Source organism: Pangasianodon hypophthalmus, unplaced genomic scaffold (genome assembly GCF_027358585.1).
Source record: "Pangasianodon hypophthalmus isolate fPanHyp1 unplaced genomic scaffold, fPanHyp1.pri scaffold_96_ctg1, whole genome shotgun sequence".
Classification (NCBI taxonomy): domain Eukaryota; kingdom Metazoa; phylum Chordata; class Actinopteri; order Siluriformes; family Pangasiidae; genus Pangasianodon; species Pangasianodon hypophthalmus.
The window spans coordinates 20,719-35,914 of NW_026514226.1; the positions used below are offsets into that span (position 1 = coordinate 20,719).

At 46.7% G+C, this 15,196-nt stretch overlaps 1 protein-coding gene across 2 annotated transcripts; it reads right to left on the minus strand.

Moving 5' to 3' along the window:
- Positions 1-1,608: 1,608 nt before the first annotated feature.
- Positions 1,609-6,234, minus strand: LOC128317943 (uncharacterized). Of its 2 annotated transcripts, XM_053231932.1 has the most exons (3): positions 5,774-6,234; positions 4,941-5,048; positions 1,609-4,796 (listed from the first exon to the last, which is right to left on the minus strand). In XM_053231932.1, the coding sequence occupies exon 3, from the start codon at positions 4,051-4,053 to the stop codon at positions 1,843-1,845; it is 2,211 nt and encodes a 736-aa protein (XP_053087907.1). In that variant the 5' UTR covers positions 4,054-4,796; positions 4,941-5,048; positions 5,774-6,234; the 3' UTR covers positions 1,609-1,842. The 2 variants fall into 2 exon arrangements, with proteins under 2 accessions (XP_053087907.1, XP_053087908.1); XM_053231933.1 differs by having other exon boundaries at positions 4,941-6,234.
- Positions 6,235-15,196: the final 8,962 nt, after the last annotated feature.

Consider the following 15,196-nt stretch of genomic DNA (forward strand, 5'->3'; position numbering starts at 1 on the left):
ACCCACTAAGTTCAAAAGGAACAGTGACCTGGAAAGGGACCAGGAGTCCCCATAAAGAAAGTAAAAATGGAGGGGGGGGAAAAAGACAACATTATTTAAATAAAACAAGGAACCTAAGGGACCGGATAGGGCGTGCAGTTTTTCCCAAGTCAGATCCACACCCCATATCCGGCTGAGTGATCAAAGCACAGGATCCCGGGTGAAAGCTCCATTCAATGTCTGCACACTCCCATGTCCACATACAGCTCACATTTACCTGTAGATGTATCCATCTCATTGGGCAGATTTGGGAGTTAAGTTTATATCCTTGGAGCCAGGGTACCCACTCCAGTAGAAGAGCAGGGAAACAAAAGAGGTTCAAGATAGAGAAGGGGGAAGATTAGGGTTAGGGTAGGAATAAGGCTTGGGGTTAGGGTAGGGGGTTAGCAGTTAGGGTTAGGTGTTAGAATTGGGGTTCAAGATGGGAGATTGAGGTTGGGGTAGGGAGGGGGAAGGGAAAAGGGTTAGAATTGGGCTTGAAGTGAAGGTCATGGTTCGGGTTAGGATTAGGGTTCAGGGTAGGAGGGAGAGATTAGGGTTAGGAGTTAGGGTTAAGTAGGGTTATGGGGTTGGGGTTAGGGTTCGGGTTCCTGGTAGGAGGTTGAGGTTGAGGTTAGGGTTAGGGTTCATGGTAGGAGGCTGAGGTTAGGGTAAGGGTCAGGGTTAGGGTTAGGGTCAGGGTAGAAGGTTGAGGTTAGGGTTAGGGGTTAGGGTTAGGGTAGAAGGTTGAGGTTAGGGGTTAGGGGTTAGGGTAAGGGTAAGCGGATTAGGGTTAGAGTAGGAGGGTTGGGAGTTAGGGGTTAGGTTAGGGTTAGGGGTTAGGGTCAGGGTTAGGGTTAGGATCAGGGTAGAAGGTTGAGGTTAGGGTTAGGGTTAGGGTCAGGGTAGAAGGTTGAGGTTAGGGTTAGGGTTAGGGTTAGGGTAGAAGGTTGAGGTTAGGGTTAGGGTTAGGGTCAGGGTAGAAGGTTGAGGTTAGGGTTAGGGTCAGGGTAGAAGGTTGAGGTTAGGGTTAGGGTTAGGGTCAGGGTAGAAGGTTGAGGTTAGGGTTAGGGTTGGGGTTAGGGTTAGGGTTAGGGTTAGGGGGTTAGGGTTAGGGGGTTGAGGTTAGGGGGTTGAGGTTAGGGGGTTGAGGTTAGGATTCGAAATAAGGTTTTGGAGTTGAGGTTCCGGTCCAACCCAGGTGCGGAATGATGGTTGGGGTTGAGGTAAAAGCTGAGAAATTGTGTGGAAATAAAGTAAAGCATCACAATATTGTGGTTTTATAAAAAGTTATTCAATTTATTTTACTGGATCCAACCATGGCATTGACCGTCCCAGTGGAAGAAGTGCTGAAACCTAAAAAAAGTGCTGTAAGTGCTAGTAAAAGTGCTAACAATTGAGTCAAGTGAAAAGTGCTAATAATCAAAACAAGTGCTATATAAATACTTTAAACCATATTTACAAAGTGTGTATTTGTGCGTGCACAAATCCACCAAGTTGTGTTTAATCATCAAACCAAATCAAAACAAAACCAAACGCTCCACCGAGACGTCCATTATACAACGGATTGCTCCAGTATCAAGTGCTATTTTTACTCACAATAAATGTGACAGAATGGGTATAAAAAAGAACAAAGAAAAGAAAGGAGAAGAAGAAGAAGGAAAAGAAGAAGAAAAGAAGAAAAAAAAGAAGAACAAGGTAAAGAAAAAGAGCAGAGGACAAAAGAAAAACAACGGGGGAAAGAAGAGAATACTGTAAAAAGAAGAATGGGTTAGCCCTATTTCCTCTCTCTATATGGGTATCTCTGGTTCCAAGTCTCCAAGTCTAAGATGTTCTCCTAGTATTGAAGCCATGAGGATGGTCTGTGTGCAGTTTACTTATCCAATATGCTTCTCTTCTTCTTCTCTGTTCCCTGTTCCATGCCCTATTGGCCTCCAAACCCGAGATCCTGAGCTTCTGTATCCCAACCCTTGCAAAATGGCATATTAAGTGTGTGTTGCGTGGTCTGTGTTGAATGGAGTAAATGTGTTGTTTCAGCCTTTGTTCCAGACTGTATTCAGTTTCTCCAATATATCTCTTATGGCAGTGTGTGCAAGTGATCATGTAAATGATATTCGTGGTCTTGAGGTTTGTTCTTTGTGGCACTAGGTGTCCCTTGTTTCCCATCTCCACTGACCTGAGCTGTTGAAAATGTGTTGCTAATATAGGAGGAATCACTCGTCGGTCTGATTTCAAACTGGCCCTGACCAGGAGATCCCGTAGATTTTTATTTCTTCTATAAGCTGATATTGGTTTGAATGACCGAAGTGGTGCGTATAGTTCTTGTGTTTTTTGGAATTGTTGTTTAAGCTTATTGTTGAGGATTTTGGATGTTTCTGAAAAAGTCGTGACTATGGGGATGACATCCTTGGGTTCCGGCACCAATCGTGTTGGGTTATTTCTGAGATCCTGCAACGTGTCTCTTTTAATGGCTCTCAAGAATCTCTTAGAATACCCTCGGGGTCTAAGGGCTTTGAATAGAGTTTGTGTTGCTTCATGGAAATGTTGATCAAATGAGCAAATTCTATGAAATCGAATGATTTGTGATTTGATTACCCCCTTGAAAGTATGTCTAGGATGATAACTTGTTTTAAATAGTAGAGAGTGGGAATCAGTGGGTTTGAAAAACACTTTAGTATGTAGTGTTTTGGAATTATTCTCCGTCGGGATGGCAAAAACTGTGGTGTCTAAAAAGTTAATGTTATCCGAATTAAGAGTTGCTTTGACTTTAATGTGTTTATGATGGGAATTGGCCAAATTCAAAAAGGTGTCAAAATGTTCCCTGTCATGGTGCCAGACCCCAAAGATGTCATCCAGATATCGATAATACACTGCGGGTAAGTGGGGACACTTTGGAAACAATGTTTCTTCCCACTCAGACATATAAATATTCGCGTAGGCTGGAGCAAATTTCTTCCCCATAGCAGTTCCTTGAACCTGTAAATATAATTGAGAATTAAATTCAAAGTCATTGCGGGTTAAATTTATTTCCAACAGCTGAAGAAGTTCTGCATCTGGCCGGCTTGAATCTGGATACCTGTTAAAACATTTCGTTATTGCCTGCAATCCTGCCTCTGTACTGATATTTGTGTAAAGGCTTTCCACATCCACAGTGAATAGGAAGGCCGAGTCTGGAATTGTCATGTTCTTGATTTTGTTTATAAAGTCATATGTATCTTTTAAGTAACTGGGATGGAGTTGTGAGACAGGATTGAGGAAATAATCAATGTATTGTGCCACATTGTAGGTCTCACTCCCACAATCCGACACAATCGGGCGTCCCTGTGGAACCTCGGAAGGGACTGTCCACGCCTGTGGGTCTTTATGAATTTTGGGCAATAGATAAAATTTCCGCTGCCTTGGTGGGTTTGGACCAATAAGGTAATTAAACTGTTTAGTGTTAATGAAGCCTTTCTGTTTTAAGTCCTGTAAAATGGATGTTACCAGTGATTGTGTTTCCTGTTGTAATGAGTGTGGAAGTAAAGTGTAATGATTGGTATTGTTTAATTGTCTATTTGCTTCTAGTAAGTATTGTTGTTTGTCCATTATGACGATCGCTGAGCCTTTATCTGCCGGTTTAATTATTATATCTCTGTTGGTTTGTAATTCTTTGAGTGCTCTGCGTTCTGTGGCGGTTAAATTATCTGCTTGATTGTTGGAAAAATCTGAAAGAGAATTGATAATCATCCTGTTCTTTTTAATCAACTGCTTTATAGGTAAACTGGTCTGTTCGGTGCTCGGTTCCCATCTGGATTTTTCTGTAAACTGTAAGTGTTCTTTACATTTTGTGTATTGGAAGTGGTCTAAAATTTTAAGTTGTCTATTGTAAGCGTGGACATCCCTCCCCAGCTCCCCCAAGTCCGTACCGCATGGCGTCGGGATGAAGGTGAGACCCTTGCTGAGTAAATCCTCCTGCGGACCTGTGAGACAAAACGTTTTGGATAGGTTAATGATGTTGGTGTGCTTTTTGTTGTCTGTTTTATTGCACTTCACCATTCCTAAAAGTTTAACTGATCCAACCAGTATGTAAACATTTGCGAAGCCGTTTCCGTGGTCCAGTGGATAGGGTCCCTCGGGTTCACCTTGAACCTAAGTGGGTGAAGTTCCTGCAATGGATTACCATGTGCCAGTATATGAGTGTTCAGTTTTGTTAGAGTTTCTTGTTGTCGTCTAGGTAGGATATCCGAGTAGTTTAATAATGGGGTGTAGATCGTGGCATTGGGAAAAACCACTGCAGCAATTCTCCACAGCTCTTGCAACTGTTTTTTTGTTGTACTTTCGAATGTTTGTTCTCTATTATTGATTCCTAATGATAGGACGACTTTTTGAGTGTTTGGATTAGGGGTTAATTTTTGTAACACCTTGGCTATATGTAAAAAGTTGGCTCCAGGGTAACTATCCACCTGAACATTTTCGTCACTAAAATAGGGAATTCTGGACAGGTTGGAGTCCCCTATAAACAAAACTGGTTTCTTTACTTCCAGTGTCCAATCTGCAATCTTTCTAGTGGTGTTAGGATGTCTAGTAGGAACCCAATGGTTCCTCACTTCACAGGTTTTTATTTGGGGCTCCACCCTGTCCGGATGTTCCACATGCAGGGGAGTCAACGAGAAAGAGGAAGGGGAAAGGGAAAGGGAGGATTCAGATCGGGCTTTTCTCAAGGACGTGGTCTTCCTTTCTGTAGACCCATTCATCACCTCCTTCCTCTCCTGCTTCCTATCCCCCTGGGTCGGCTCCCCCTGTGAATCAGCAATAGTAGGTTCTATTAGAACACTAACATTATTTAGGATTGCTGTTCTGTGAATTGTGGATGGAGTGTTAGCTCTCTGTTCTTGCTGCTTAAGTGTATTCAAAGGAACTTCATGTATTAATACACTAACTACCTTGGTCTTATCGGAGTTGTTGTTTAAAGGCCGAGGTGTTCCATTGCTTTTCGATAAATGCATCTGTGGAGAACTTGCCACAAGGTTTGTGTCGTCTTTACTCGGACTCTGTTTGGAGGAAGAAGAGGAAGAGATTGAAGAAGACAACGAAGAAGAAAAAGAAGAGGCGGCAGTGGAAGAAGGATTAGAGGAGCTGTTTGATACTTGGATAGGCAAACATGCAGTTCCTCCATTTTCTGTTTCCACTAGATTCTGTTCCATTTGTGTTTTGGCCTTTTCTATTATGTCTTCCCTCAATTTGTGTTTGAATCTACCTTTGGCCCATTTAACTGCTATCTGCCATTCTGTTTCCTCCATTTTGTGGATTCGATTCAGTAGTTCTGCTTTCACTTGAACGTAATGGTCTTTGAGGATCTGCATATTTGCCTTCATCCAATTTTGTGTGTTTTCCGTAATTCTATGTAGAGTTTGTTGCTTGGGGCATGCCGGTTTGATAAACTGTGTAAGTTTGTGTGTTTGTTTAGACATGCCCTTTGGAAAAATTTGCGTATGTAGAGCTGTTGTCACAATGTCTTCATGGTGTGTGGCCTGTAAGAATTTAAAATACAACTTCCTCAAATGTCTATCTAAAAATTCCCTGGGTTTTGAGTTGTGTAGATGCTGGTCTGTGTGTAGTGTTTGTTCCACCCCATCTGTTTCCAAAGTCTCCAACACTGTGAATCTGTTTGTTAAGGGAATCATTGTGCCTGTAAAAAAACTCCTTTCGAGGAAAAAAAAGGTTAAAAGAAAGGAAAGATAAAAACCAAAAGGAGAAAAGTCTTCATTGGTCTTACCCCATGAGTATGCTGATAAGAATCCTTGGGAAAAGGATCCTGTAGCTGATTAACAACTCAGTTCCTTACCAGAAGGCCTAAGCGGCCTAGGAGTTCACCAAACAGGAAGTTTTGTAGGCCCCTCGGGCTTGGGTGTTGTACTCCAAAAAGAAGGGGGAATAAAACCGAAAAAAAAGGAGGGGGGAATAAAAACCCAAAAAAAAGGAAGGGTTTAAAAATGTGAGTACTCACAAAACGGTTTAAAAAGGATTTTTCTCCATTAAAAAAATTTTTTGTGTAAAACAGGACACAAAAATTGGCAATGTTTTCCCCGTCAAACAGTATCTTTTTGATGTGCAGTTCACGGTGCTTTTTGAGTTCGACGTCCTAACGTTTCGCAGGGAATCCTGCTTCTTCAGAGGACATACGCTTTTTGTTCCCATCCATATCCTTAAATAAGCTCTGGGGTGGGATCTAGGTTAAATTAGGGGTGTAGCTAAAATAAGGAGGTTCTGTATAATTGGTAACTATACCTGTCTGTCTCAAAACTGCCTATCTATTGGTTGTGAGTCTGAAGGAAGGGTTAGGGTTAGGGTTAGGGTTAGGGTTAGGGTTAGGGTTAGGGTTAGGGTTAGGGTTAGGGTTAGGGTTAGGTTAGGGTTAGGGTTAGGGTTAGGGTTAGGGTTAGGGTTAGGGTTAGGGTTAGGGTTAGGGTTAGGGTTAGGGTTGGGTTAGGGTTAGGGTTAGGGTTAGGGTTAGGGTTAGGGTTAGGGTTAGGGTTAGGGTTAGGGTTAGGGTTAGGGTTAGGGTTAGGTTAGGGTTAGGGTTAGGGTTAGGGTTAGGGTTAGGGTTAGGGTTAGGGTTAGGGTTAGGGTTAGGGTTAGGGTTAGGGTTAGGGTTAGGGTTAGGGTTAGGGTTAGGGTTAGGGTTAGGGTTAGGGTTAGGGTTAGGGTTAGGGTTAGGGTTAGGGTTAGGGTTAGGGTTAGGGTTAGGGTTAGGGTTAGGGTTAGGGTTAGGGTTAGGGTTAGGGTTAGGGTTAGGGTTAGGGTTAGGGTTAGGGTTAGGGTTAGGGTTAGGGTTAGGGTTAGGGTTAGGGTTAGGGTTAGGGTTAGGGTTAGGGTTAGGGTTAGGGTTAGGGTTAGGGTTAGGGTTAGGGTTAGGGTTAGGGTTAGGGTTAGGGTTAGGGTTAGGGTTAGGGTTAGGGTTAGGGTTAGGGTTAGGGTTAGGGTTAGGGTTAGGGTTAGGGTTAGGGTTAGGGTTAGGGTTAGGGTTAGGGTTAGGGTTAGGGTTAGGGTTAGGGTTAGGGTTAGGGTTAGGGTTAGGGTTAGGGTTAGGGTTAGGGTTAGGGTTAGGGTTAGGGTTAGGGTTAGGGTTAGGGTTAGGGTTAGGGTTAGGGTTAGGGTTAGGGTTAGGGTTAGGGTTAGGGTTAGGGTTAGGGTTAGGGTTAGGGTTAGGGTTAGGGTTAGGGTTAGGGTTAGGGTTAGGGTTAGGGTTAGGGTTAGGGTTAGGGTTAGGGTTAGGGTTAGGGTTAGGGTTAGGGTTAGGGTTAGGGTTAGGGTTAGGGTTAGGGTTAGGGTTAGGGTTAGGGTTAGGGTTAGGGTTAGGGTTAGGGTTAGGGTTAGGGTTAGGGTTAGGGTTAGGGTTAGGGTTAGGGTTAGGGTTAGGGTTAGGGTTAGGGTTAGGGTTAGGGTTAGGGTTAGGGTTAGGGTTAGGGTTAGGGTTAGGGTTAGGGTTAGGGTTAGGGTTAGGGTTAGGGTTAGGGTTAGGGTTAGGGTTAGGGTTAGGGTTAGGGTTAGGGTTAGGGTTAGGGTTAGGGTTAGGGTTAGGGTTAGGGTTAGGGTTAGGGTTAGGGTTAGGGTTAGGGTTAGGGTTAGGGTTAGGGTTAGGGTTAGGGTTAGGGTTAGGGTTAGGGTTAGGGTTAGGGTTAGGGTTAGGGTTAGGGTTAGGGTTAGGGTTAGGGTTAGGGTTAGGGTTAGGGTTAGGGTTAGGGTTAGGGTTAGGGTTAGGGTTAGGGTTAGGGTTAGGGTTAGGGTTAGGGTTAGGGTTAGGGTTAGGGTTAGGGTTAGGGTTAGGGTTAGGGTTAGGGTTAGGGTTAGGGTTAGGGTTAGGGTTAGGGTTAGGGTTAGGGTTAGGGTTAGGGTTAGGGTTAGGGTTAGGGTTAGGGTTAGGGTTAGGGTTAGGGTTAGGGTTAGGGTTAGGGTTAGGGTTAGGGTTAGGGTTAGGGTTAGGGTTAGGGTTAGGGTTAGGGTTAGGGTTAGGGTTAGGGTTAGGGTTAGGGTTAGGGTTAGGGTTAGGGTTAGGGTTAGGGTTAGGGTTAGGGTTAGGGTTAGGGTTAGGGTTAGGGTTAGGGTTAGGGTTAGGGTTAGGGTTAGGGTTAGGGTTAGGGTTAGGGTTAGGGTTAGGGTTAGGGTTAGGGTTAGGGTTAGGGTTAGGGTTAGGGTTAGGGTTAGGGTTAGGGTTAGGGTTAGGGTTAGGGTTAGGGTTAGGGTTAGGGTTAGGGTTAGGGTTAGGGTTAGGGTTAGGGTTAGGGTTAGGGTTAGGGTTAGGGTTAGGGTTAGGGTTAGGGTTAGGGTTAGGGTTAGGGTTAGGGTTAGGGTTAGGGTTAGGGTTAGGGTTAGGGTTAGGGTTAGGGTTAGGGTTAGGGTTAGGGTTAGGGTTAGGGTTAGGGTTAGGGTTAGGGTTAGGGTTAGGGTTAGGGTTAGGGTTAGGGTTAGGGTTAGGGTTAGGGTTAGGGTTAGGGTTAGGGTTAGGGTTAGGGTTAGGGTTAGGGTTAGGGTTAGGGTTAGGGTTAGGGTTAGGGTTAGGGTTAGGGTTAGGGTTAGGGTTAGGGTTAGGGTTAGGGTTAGGGTTAGGGTTAGGGTTAGGGTTAGGGTTAGGGTTAGGGTTAGGGTTAGGGTTAGGGTTAGGGTTAGGGTTAGGGTTAGGGTTAGGGTTAGGGTTAGGGTTAGGGTTAGGGTTAGGGTTAGGGTTAGGGTTAGGGTTAGGGTTAGGGTTAGGGTTAGGGTTAGGGTTAGGGTTAGGGTTAGGGTTAGGGTTAGGGTTAGGGTTAGGGTTAGGGTTAGGGTTAGGGTTAGGGTTAGGGTTAGGGTTAGGGTTAGGGTTAGGGTTAGGGTTAGGGTTAGGGTTAGGGTTAGGGTTAGGGTTAGGGTTAGGGTTAGGGTTAGGGTTAGGGTTAGGGTTAGGGTTAGGGTTAGGGTTAGGGTTAGGGTTAGGGTTAGGGTTAGGGTTAGGGTTAGGGTTAGGGTTAGGGTTAGGGTTAGGGTTAGGGTTAGGGTTAGGGTTAGGGTTAGGGTTAGGGTTAGGGTTAGGGTTAGGGTTAGGGTTAGGGTTAGGGTTAGGGTTAGGGTTAGGGTTAGGGTTAGGGTTAGGGTTAGGGTTAGGGTTAGGGTTAGGGTTAGGGTTAGGGTTAGGGTTAGGGTTAGGGTTAGGGTTAGGGTTAGGGTTAGGGTTAGGGTTAGGGTTAGGGTTAGGGTTAGGGTTAGGGTTAGGGTTAGGGTTAGGGTTAGGGTTAGGGTTAGGGTTAGGGTTAGGGTTAGGGTTAGGGTTAGGGTTAGGGTTAGGGTTAGGGTTAGGGTTAGGGTTAGGGTTAGGGTTAGGGTTAGGGTTAGGGTTAGGGTTAGGGTTAGGGTTAGGGTTAGGGTTAGGGTTAGGGTTAGGGTTAGGGTTAGGGTTAGGGTTAGGGTTAGGGTTAGGGTTAGGGTTAGGGTTAGGGTTAGGGTTAGGGTTAGGGTTAGGGTTAGGGTTAGGGTTAGGGTTAGGGTTAGGGTTAGGGTTAGGGTTAGGGTTAGGGTTAGGGTTAGGGTTAGGGTTAGGGTTAGGGTTAGGGTTAGGGTTAGGGTTAGGGTTAGGGTTAGGGTTAGGGTTAGGGTTAGGGTTAGGGTTAGGGTTAGGGTTAGGGTTAGGGTTAGGGTTAGGGTTAGGGTTAGGGTTAGGGTTAGGGTTAGGGTTAGGGTTAGGGTTAGGGTTAGGGTTAGGGTTAGGGTTAGGGTTAGGGTTAGGGTTAGGGTTAGGGTTAGGGTTAGGGTTAGGGTTAGGGTTAGGGTTAGGGTTAGGGTTAGGGTTAGGGTTAGGGTTAGGGTTAGGGTTAGGGTTAGGGTTAGGGTTAGGGTTAGGGTTAGGGTTAGGGTTAGGGTTAGGGTTAGGGTTAGGGTTAGGGTTAGGGTTAGGGTTAGGGTTAGGGTTAGGGTTAGGGTTAGGGTTAGGGTTAGGGTTAGGGTTAGGGTTAGGGTTAGGGTTAGGGTTAGGGTTAGGGTTAGGGTTAGGGTTAGGGTTAGGGTTAGGGTTAGGGTTAGGGTTAGGGTTAGGGTTAGGGTTAGGGTTAGGGTTAGGGTTAGGGTTAGGGTTAGGGTTAGGGTTAGGGTTAGGGTTAGGGTTAGGGTTAGGGTTAGGGTTAGGGTTAGGGTTAGGGTTAGGGTTAGGGTTAGGGTTAGGGTTAGGGTTAGGGTTAGGGTTAGGGTTAGGGTTAGGGTTAGGGTTAGGGTTAGGGTTAGGGTTAGGGTTAGGGTTAGGGTTAGGGTTAGGGTTAGGGTTAGGGTTAGGGTTAGGGTTAGGGTTAGGGTTAGGGTTAGGGTTAGGGTTAGGGTTAGGGTTAGGGTTAGGGTTAGGGTTAGGGTTAGGGTTAGGGTTAGGGTTAGGGTTAGGGTTAGGGTTAGGGTTAGGGTTAGGGTTAGGGTTAGGGTTAGGGTTAGGGTTAGGGTTAGGGTTAGGGTTAGGGTTAGGGTTAGGGTTAGGGTTAGGGTTAGGGTTAGGGTTAGGGTTAGGGTTAGGGTTAGGGTTAGGGTTAGGGTTAGGGTTAGGGTTAGGGTTAGGGTTAGGGTTAGGGTTAGGGTTAGGGTTAGGGTTAGGGTTAGGGTTAGGGTTAGGGTTAGGGTTAGGGTTAGGGTTAGGGTTAGGGTTAGGGTTAGGGTTAGGGTTAGGGTTAGGGTTAGGGTTAGGGTTAGGGTTAGGGTTAGGGTTAGGGTTAGGGTTAGGGTTAGGGTTAGGGTTAGGGTTAGGGTTAGGGTTAGGGTTAGGGTTAGGGTTAGGGTTAGGGTTAGGGTTAGGGTTAGGGTTAGGGTTAGGGTTAGGGTTAGGGTTAGGGTTAGGGTTAGGGTTAGGGTTAGGGTTAGGGTTAGGGTTAGGGTTAGGGTTAGGGTTAGGGTTAGGGTTAGGGTTAGGGTTAGGGTTAGGGTTAGGGTTAGGGTTAGGGTTAGGGTTAGGGTTAGGGTTAGGGTTAGGGTTAGGGTTAGGGTTAGGGTTAGGGTTAGGGTTAGGGTTAGGGTTAGGGTTAGGGTTAGGGTTAGGGTTAGGGTTAGGGTTAGGGTTAGGGTTAGGGTTAGGGTTAGGGTTAGGGTTAGGGTTAGGGTTAGGGTTAGGGTTAGGGTTAGGGTTAGGGTTAGGGTTAGGGTTAGGGTTAGGGTTAGGGTTAGGGTTAGGGTTAGGGTTAGGGTTAGGGTTAGGGTTAGGGTTAGGGTTAGGGTTAGGGTTAGGGTTAGGGTTAGGGTTAGGGTTAGGGTTAGGGTTAGGGTTAGGGTTAGGGTTAGGGTTAGGGTTAGGGTTAGGGTTAGGGTTAGGGTTAGGGTTAGGGTTAGGGTTAGGGTTAGGGTTAGGGTTAGGGTTAGGGTTAGGGTTAGGGTTAGGGTTAGGGTTAGGGTTAGGGTTAGGGTTAGGGTTAGGGTTAGGGTTAGGGTTAGGGTTAGGGTTAGGGTTAGGGTTAGGGTTAGGGTTAGGGTTAGGGTTAGGGTTAGGGTTAGGGTTAGGGTTAGGGTTAGGGTTAGGGTTAGGGTTAGGGTTAGGGTTAGGGTTAGGGTTAGGGTTAGGGTTAGGGTTAGGGTTAGGGTTAGGGTTAGGGTTAGGGTTAGGGTTAGGGTTAGGGTTAGGGTTAGGGTTAGGGTTAGGGTTAGGGTTAGGGTTAGGGTTAGGGTTAGGGTTAGGGTTAGGGTTAGGGTTAGGGTTAGGGTTAGGGTTAGGGTTAGGGTTAGGGTTAGGGTTAGGGTTAGGGTTAGGGTTAGGGTTAGGGTTAGGGTTAGGGTTAGGGTTAGGGTTAGGGTTAGGGTTAGGGTTAGGGTTAGGGTTAGGGTTAGGGTTAGGGTTAGGGTTAGGGTTAGGGTTAGGGTTAGGGTTAGGGTTAGGGTTAGGGTTAGGGTTAGGGTTAGGGTTAGGGTTAGGGTTAGGGTTAGGGTTAGGGTTAGGGTTAGGGTTAGGGTTAGGGTTAGGGTTAGGGTTAGGGTTAGGGTTAGGGTTAGGGTTAGGGTTAGGGTTAGGGTTAGGGTTAGGGTTAGGGTTAGGGTTAGGGTTAGGGTTAGGGTTAGGGTTAGGGTTAGGGTTAGGGTTAGGGTTAGGGTTAGGGTTAGGGTTAGGGTTAGGGTTAGGGTTAGGGTTAGGGTTAGGGTTAGGGTTAGGGTTAGGGTTAGGGTTAGGGTTAGGGTTAGGGTTAGGGTTAGGGTTAGGGTTAGGGTTAGGGTTAGGGTTAGGGTTAGGGTTAGGGTTAGGGTTAGGGTTAGGGTTAGGGTTAGGGTTAGGGTTAGGGTTAGGGTTAGGGTTAGGGTTAGGGTTAGGGTTAGGGTTAGGGTTAGGGTTAGGGTTAGGGTTAGGGTTAGGGTTAGGGTTAGGGTTAGGGTTAGGGTTAGGGTTAGGGTTAGGGTTAGGGTTAGGGTTAGGGTTAGGGTTAGGGTTAGGGTTAGGGTTAGGGTTAGGGTTAGGGTTAGGGTTAGGGTTAGGGTTAGGGTTAGGGTTAGGGTTAGGGTTAGGGTTAGGGTTAGGGTTAGGGTTAGGGTTAGGGTTAGGGTTAGGGTTAGGGTTAGGGTTAGGGTTAGGGTTAGGGTTAGGGTTAGGGTTAGGGTTAGGGTTAGGGTTAGGGTTAGGGTTAGGGTTAGGGTTAGGGTTAGGGTTAGGGTTAGGGTTAGGGTTAGGGTTAGGGTTAGGGTTAGGGTTAGGGTTAGGGTTAGGGTTAGGGTTAGGGTTAGGGTTAGGGTTAGGGTTAGGGTTAGGGTTAGGGTTAGGGTTAGGGTTAGGGTTAGGGTTAGGGTTAGGGTTAGGGTTAGGGTTAGGGTTAGGGTTAGGGTTAGGGTTAGGGTTAGGGTTAGGGTTAGGGTTAGGGTTAGGGTTAGGGTTAGGGTTAGGGTTAGGGTTAGGGTTAGGGTTAGGGTTAGGGTTAGGGTTAGGGTTAGGGTTAGGGTTAGGGTTAGGGTTAGGGTTAGGGTTAGGGTTAGGGTTAGGGTTAGGGTTAGGGTTAGGGTTAGGGTTAGGGTTAGGGTTAGGGTTAGGGTTAGGGTTAGGGTTAGGGTTAGGGTTAGGGTTAGGGTTAGGGTTAGGGTTAGGGTTAGGGTTAGGGTTAGGGTTAGGGTTAGGGTTAGGGTTAGGGTTAGGGTTAGGGTTAGGGTTAGGGTTAGGGTTAGGGTTAGGGTTAGGGTTAGGGTTAGGGTTAGGGTTAGGGTTAGGGTTAGGGTTAGGGTTAGGGTTAGGGTTAGGGTTAGGGTTAGGGTTAGGGTTAGGGTTAGGGTTAGGGTTAGGGTTAGGGTTAGGGTTAGGGTTAGGGTTAGGGTTAGGGTTAGGGTTAGGGTTAGGGTTAGGGTTAGGGTTAGGGTTAGGGTTAGGGTTAGGGTTAGGGTTAGGGTTAGGGTTAGGGTTAGGGTTAGGGTTAGGGTTAGGGTTAGGGTTAGGGTTAGGGTTAGGGTTAGGGTTAGGGTTAGGGTTAGGGTTAGGGTTAGGGTTAGGGTTAGGGTTAGGGTTAGGGTTAGGGTTAGGGTTAGGGTTAGGGTTAGGGTTAGGGTTAGGGTTAGGGTTAGGGTTAGGGTTAGGGTTAGGGTTAGGGTTAGGGTTAGGGTTAGGGTTAGGGTTAGGGTTAGGGTTAGGGTTAGGGTTAGGGTTAGGGTTAGGGTTAGGGTTAGGGTTAGGGTTAGGGTTAGGGTTAGGGTTAGGGTTAGGGTTAGGGTTAGGGTTAGGGTTAGGGTTAGGGTTAGGGTTAGGGTTAGGGTTAGGGTTAGGGTTAGGGTTAGGGTTAGGGTTAGGGTTAGGGTTAGGGTTAGGGTTAGGGTTAGGGTTAGGGTTAGGGTTAGGGTTAGGGTTAGGGTTAGGGTTAGGGTTAGGGTTAGGGTTAGGGTTAGGGTTAGGGTTAGGGTTAGGGTTAGGGTTAGGGTTAGGGTTAGGGTTAGGGTTAGGGTTAGGGTTAGGGTTAGGGTTAGGGTTAGGGTTAGGGTTAGGGTTAGGGTTAGGGTTAGGGTTAGGGTTAGGGTTAGGGTTAGGGTTAGGGTTAGGGTTAGGGTTAGGGTTAGGGTTAGGGTTAGGGTTAGGGTTAGGGTTAGGGTTAGGGTTAGGGTTAGGGTTAGGGTTAGGGTTAGGGTTAGGGTTAGGGTTAGGGTTAGGGTTAGGGTTAGGGTTAGGGTTAGGGTTAGGGTTAGGGTTAGGGTTAGGGTTAGGGTTAGGGTTAGGGTTAGGGTTAGGGTTAGGGTTAGGGTTAGGGTTAGGGTTAGGGTTAGGGTTAGGGTTAGGGTTAGGGTTAGGGTTAGGGTTAGGGTTAGGGTTAGGGTTAGGGTTAGGGTTAGGGTTAGGGTTAGGGTTAGGGTTAGGGTTAGGGTTAGGGTTAGGGTTAGGGTTAGGGTTAGGGTTAGGGTTAGGGTTAGGGTTAGGGTTAGGGTTAGGGTTAGGGTTAGGGTTAGGGTTAGGGTTAGGGTTAGGGTTAGGGTTAGGGTTAGGGTTAGGGTTAGGGTTAGGGTTAGGGTTAGGGTTAGGGTTAGGGTTAGGGTTAGGGTTAGGGTTAGGGTTAGGGTTAGGGTTAGGGTTAGGGTTAGGGTTAGGGTTAGGGTTAGGGTTAGGGTTAGGGTTAGGGTTAGGGTTAGGGTTAGGGTTAGGGTTAGGGTTAGGGTTAGGGTTAGGGTTAGGGTTAGGGTTAGGGTTAGGGTTAGGGTTAGGGTTAGGGTTAGGGTTAGGGTTAGGGTTAGGGTTAGGGTTAGGGTTAGGGTTAGGGTTAGGGTTAGGGTTAGGGTTAGGGTTAGGGTTAGGGTTAGGGTTAGGGTTAGGGTTAGGGTTAGGGTTAGGGTTAGGGTTAGGGTTAGGGTTAGGGTTAGGGTTAGGGTTAGGGTTAGGGTTAGGGTTAGGGTTAGGGTTAGGGTTAGGGTTAGGGTTAGGGTTAGGGTTAGGGTTAGGGTTAGGGTTAGGGTTAGGGTTAGGGTTAGGGTTAGGGTTAGGGTTAGGGTTAGGGTTAGGGTTAGGGTTAGGGTTAGGGTTAGGGTTAGGGTTAGGGTTAGGGTTAGGGTTAGGGTTAGGGTTAGGGTTAGGGTTAGGGTTAGGGTTAGGGTTAGGGTTAGGGTTAGGGTTAGGGTTAGGGTTAGGGTTAGGGTTAGGGTTAGGGTTAGGGTTAGGGTTAGGGTTAGGGTTAGGGTTAGGGTTAGGGTTAGGGTTAGGGTTAGGGTTAGGGTTAGGGTTAGGGTTAGGGTTAGGGTTAGGGTTAGGGTTAGGGTTAGGGTT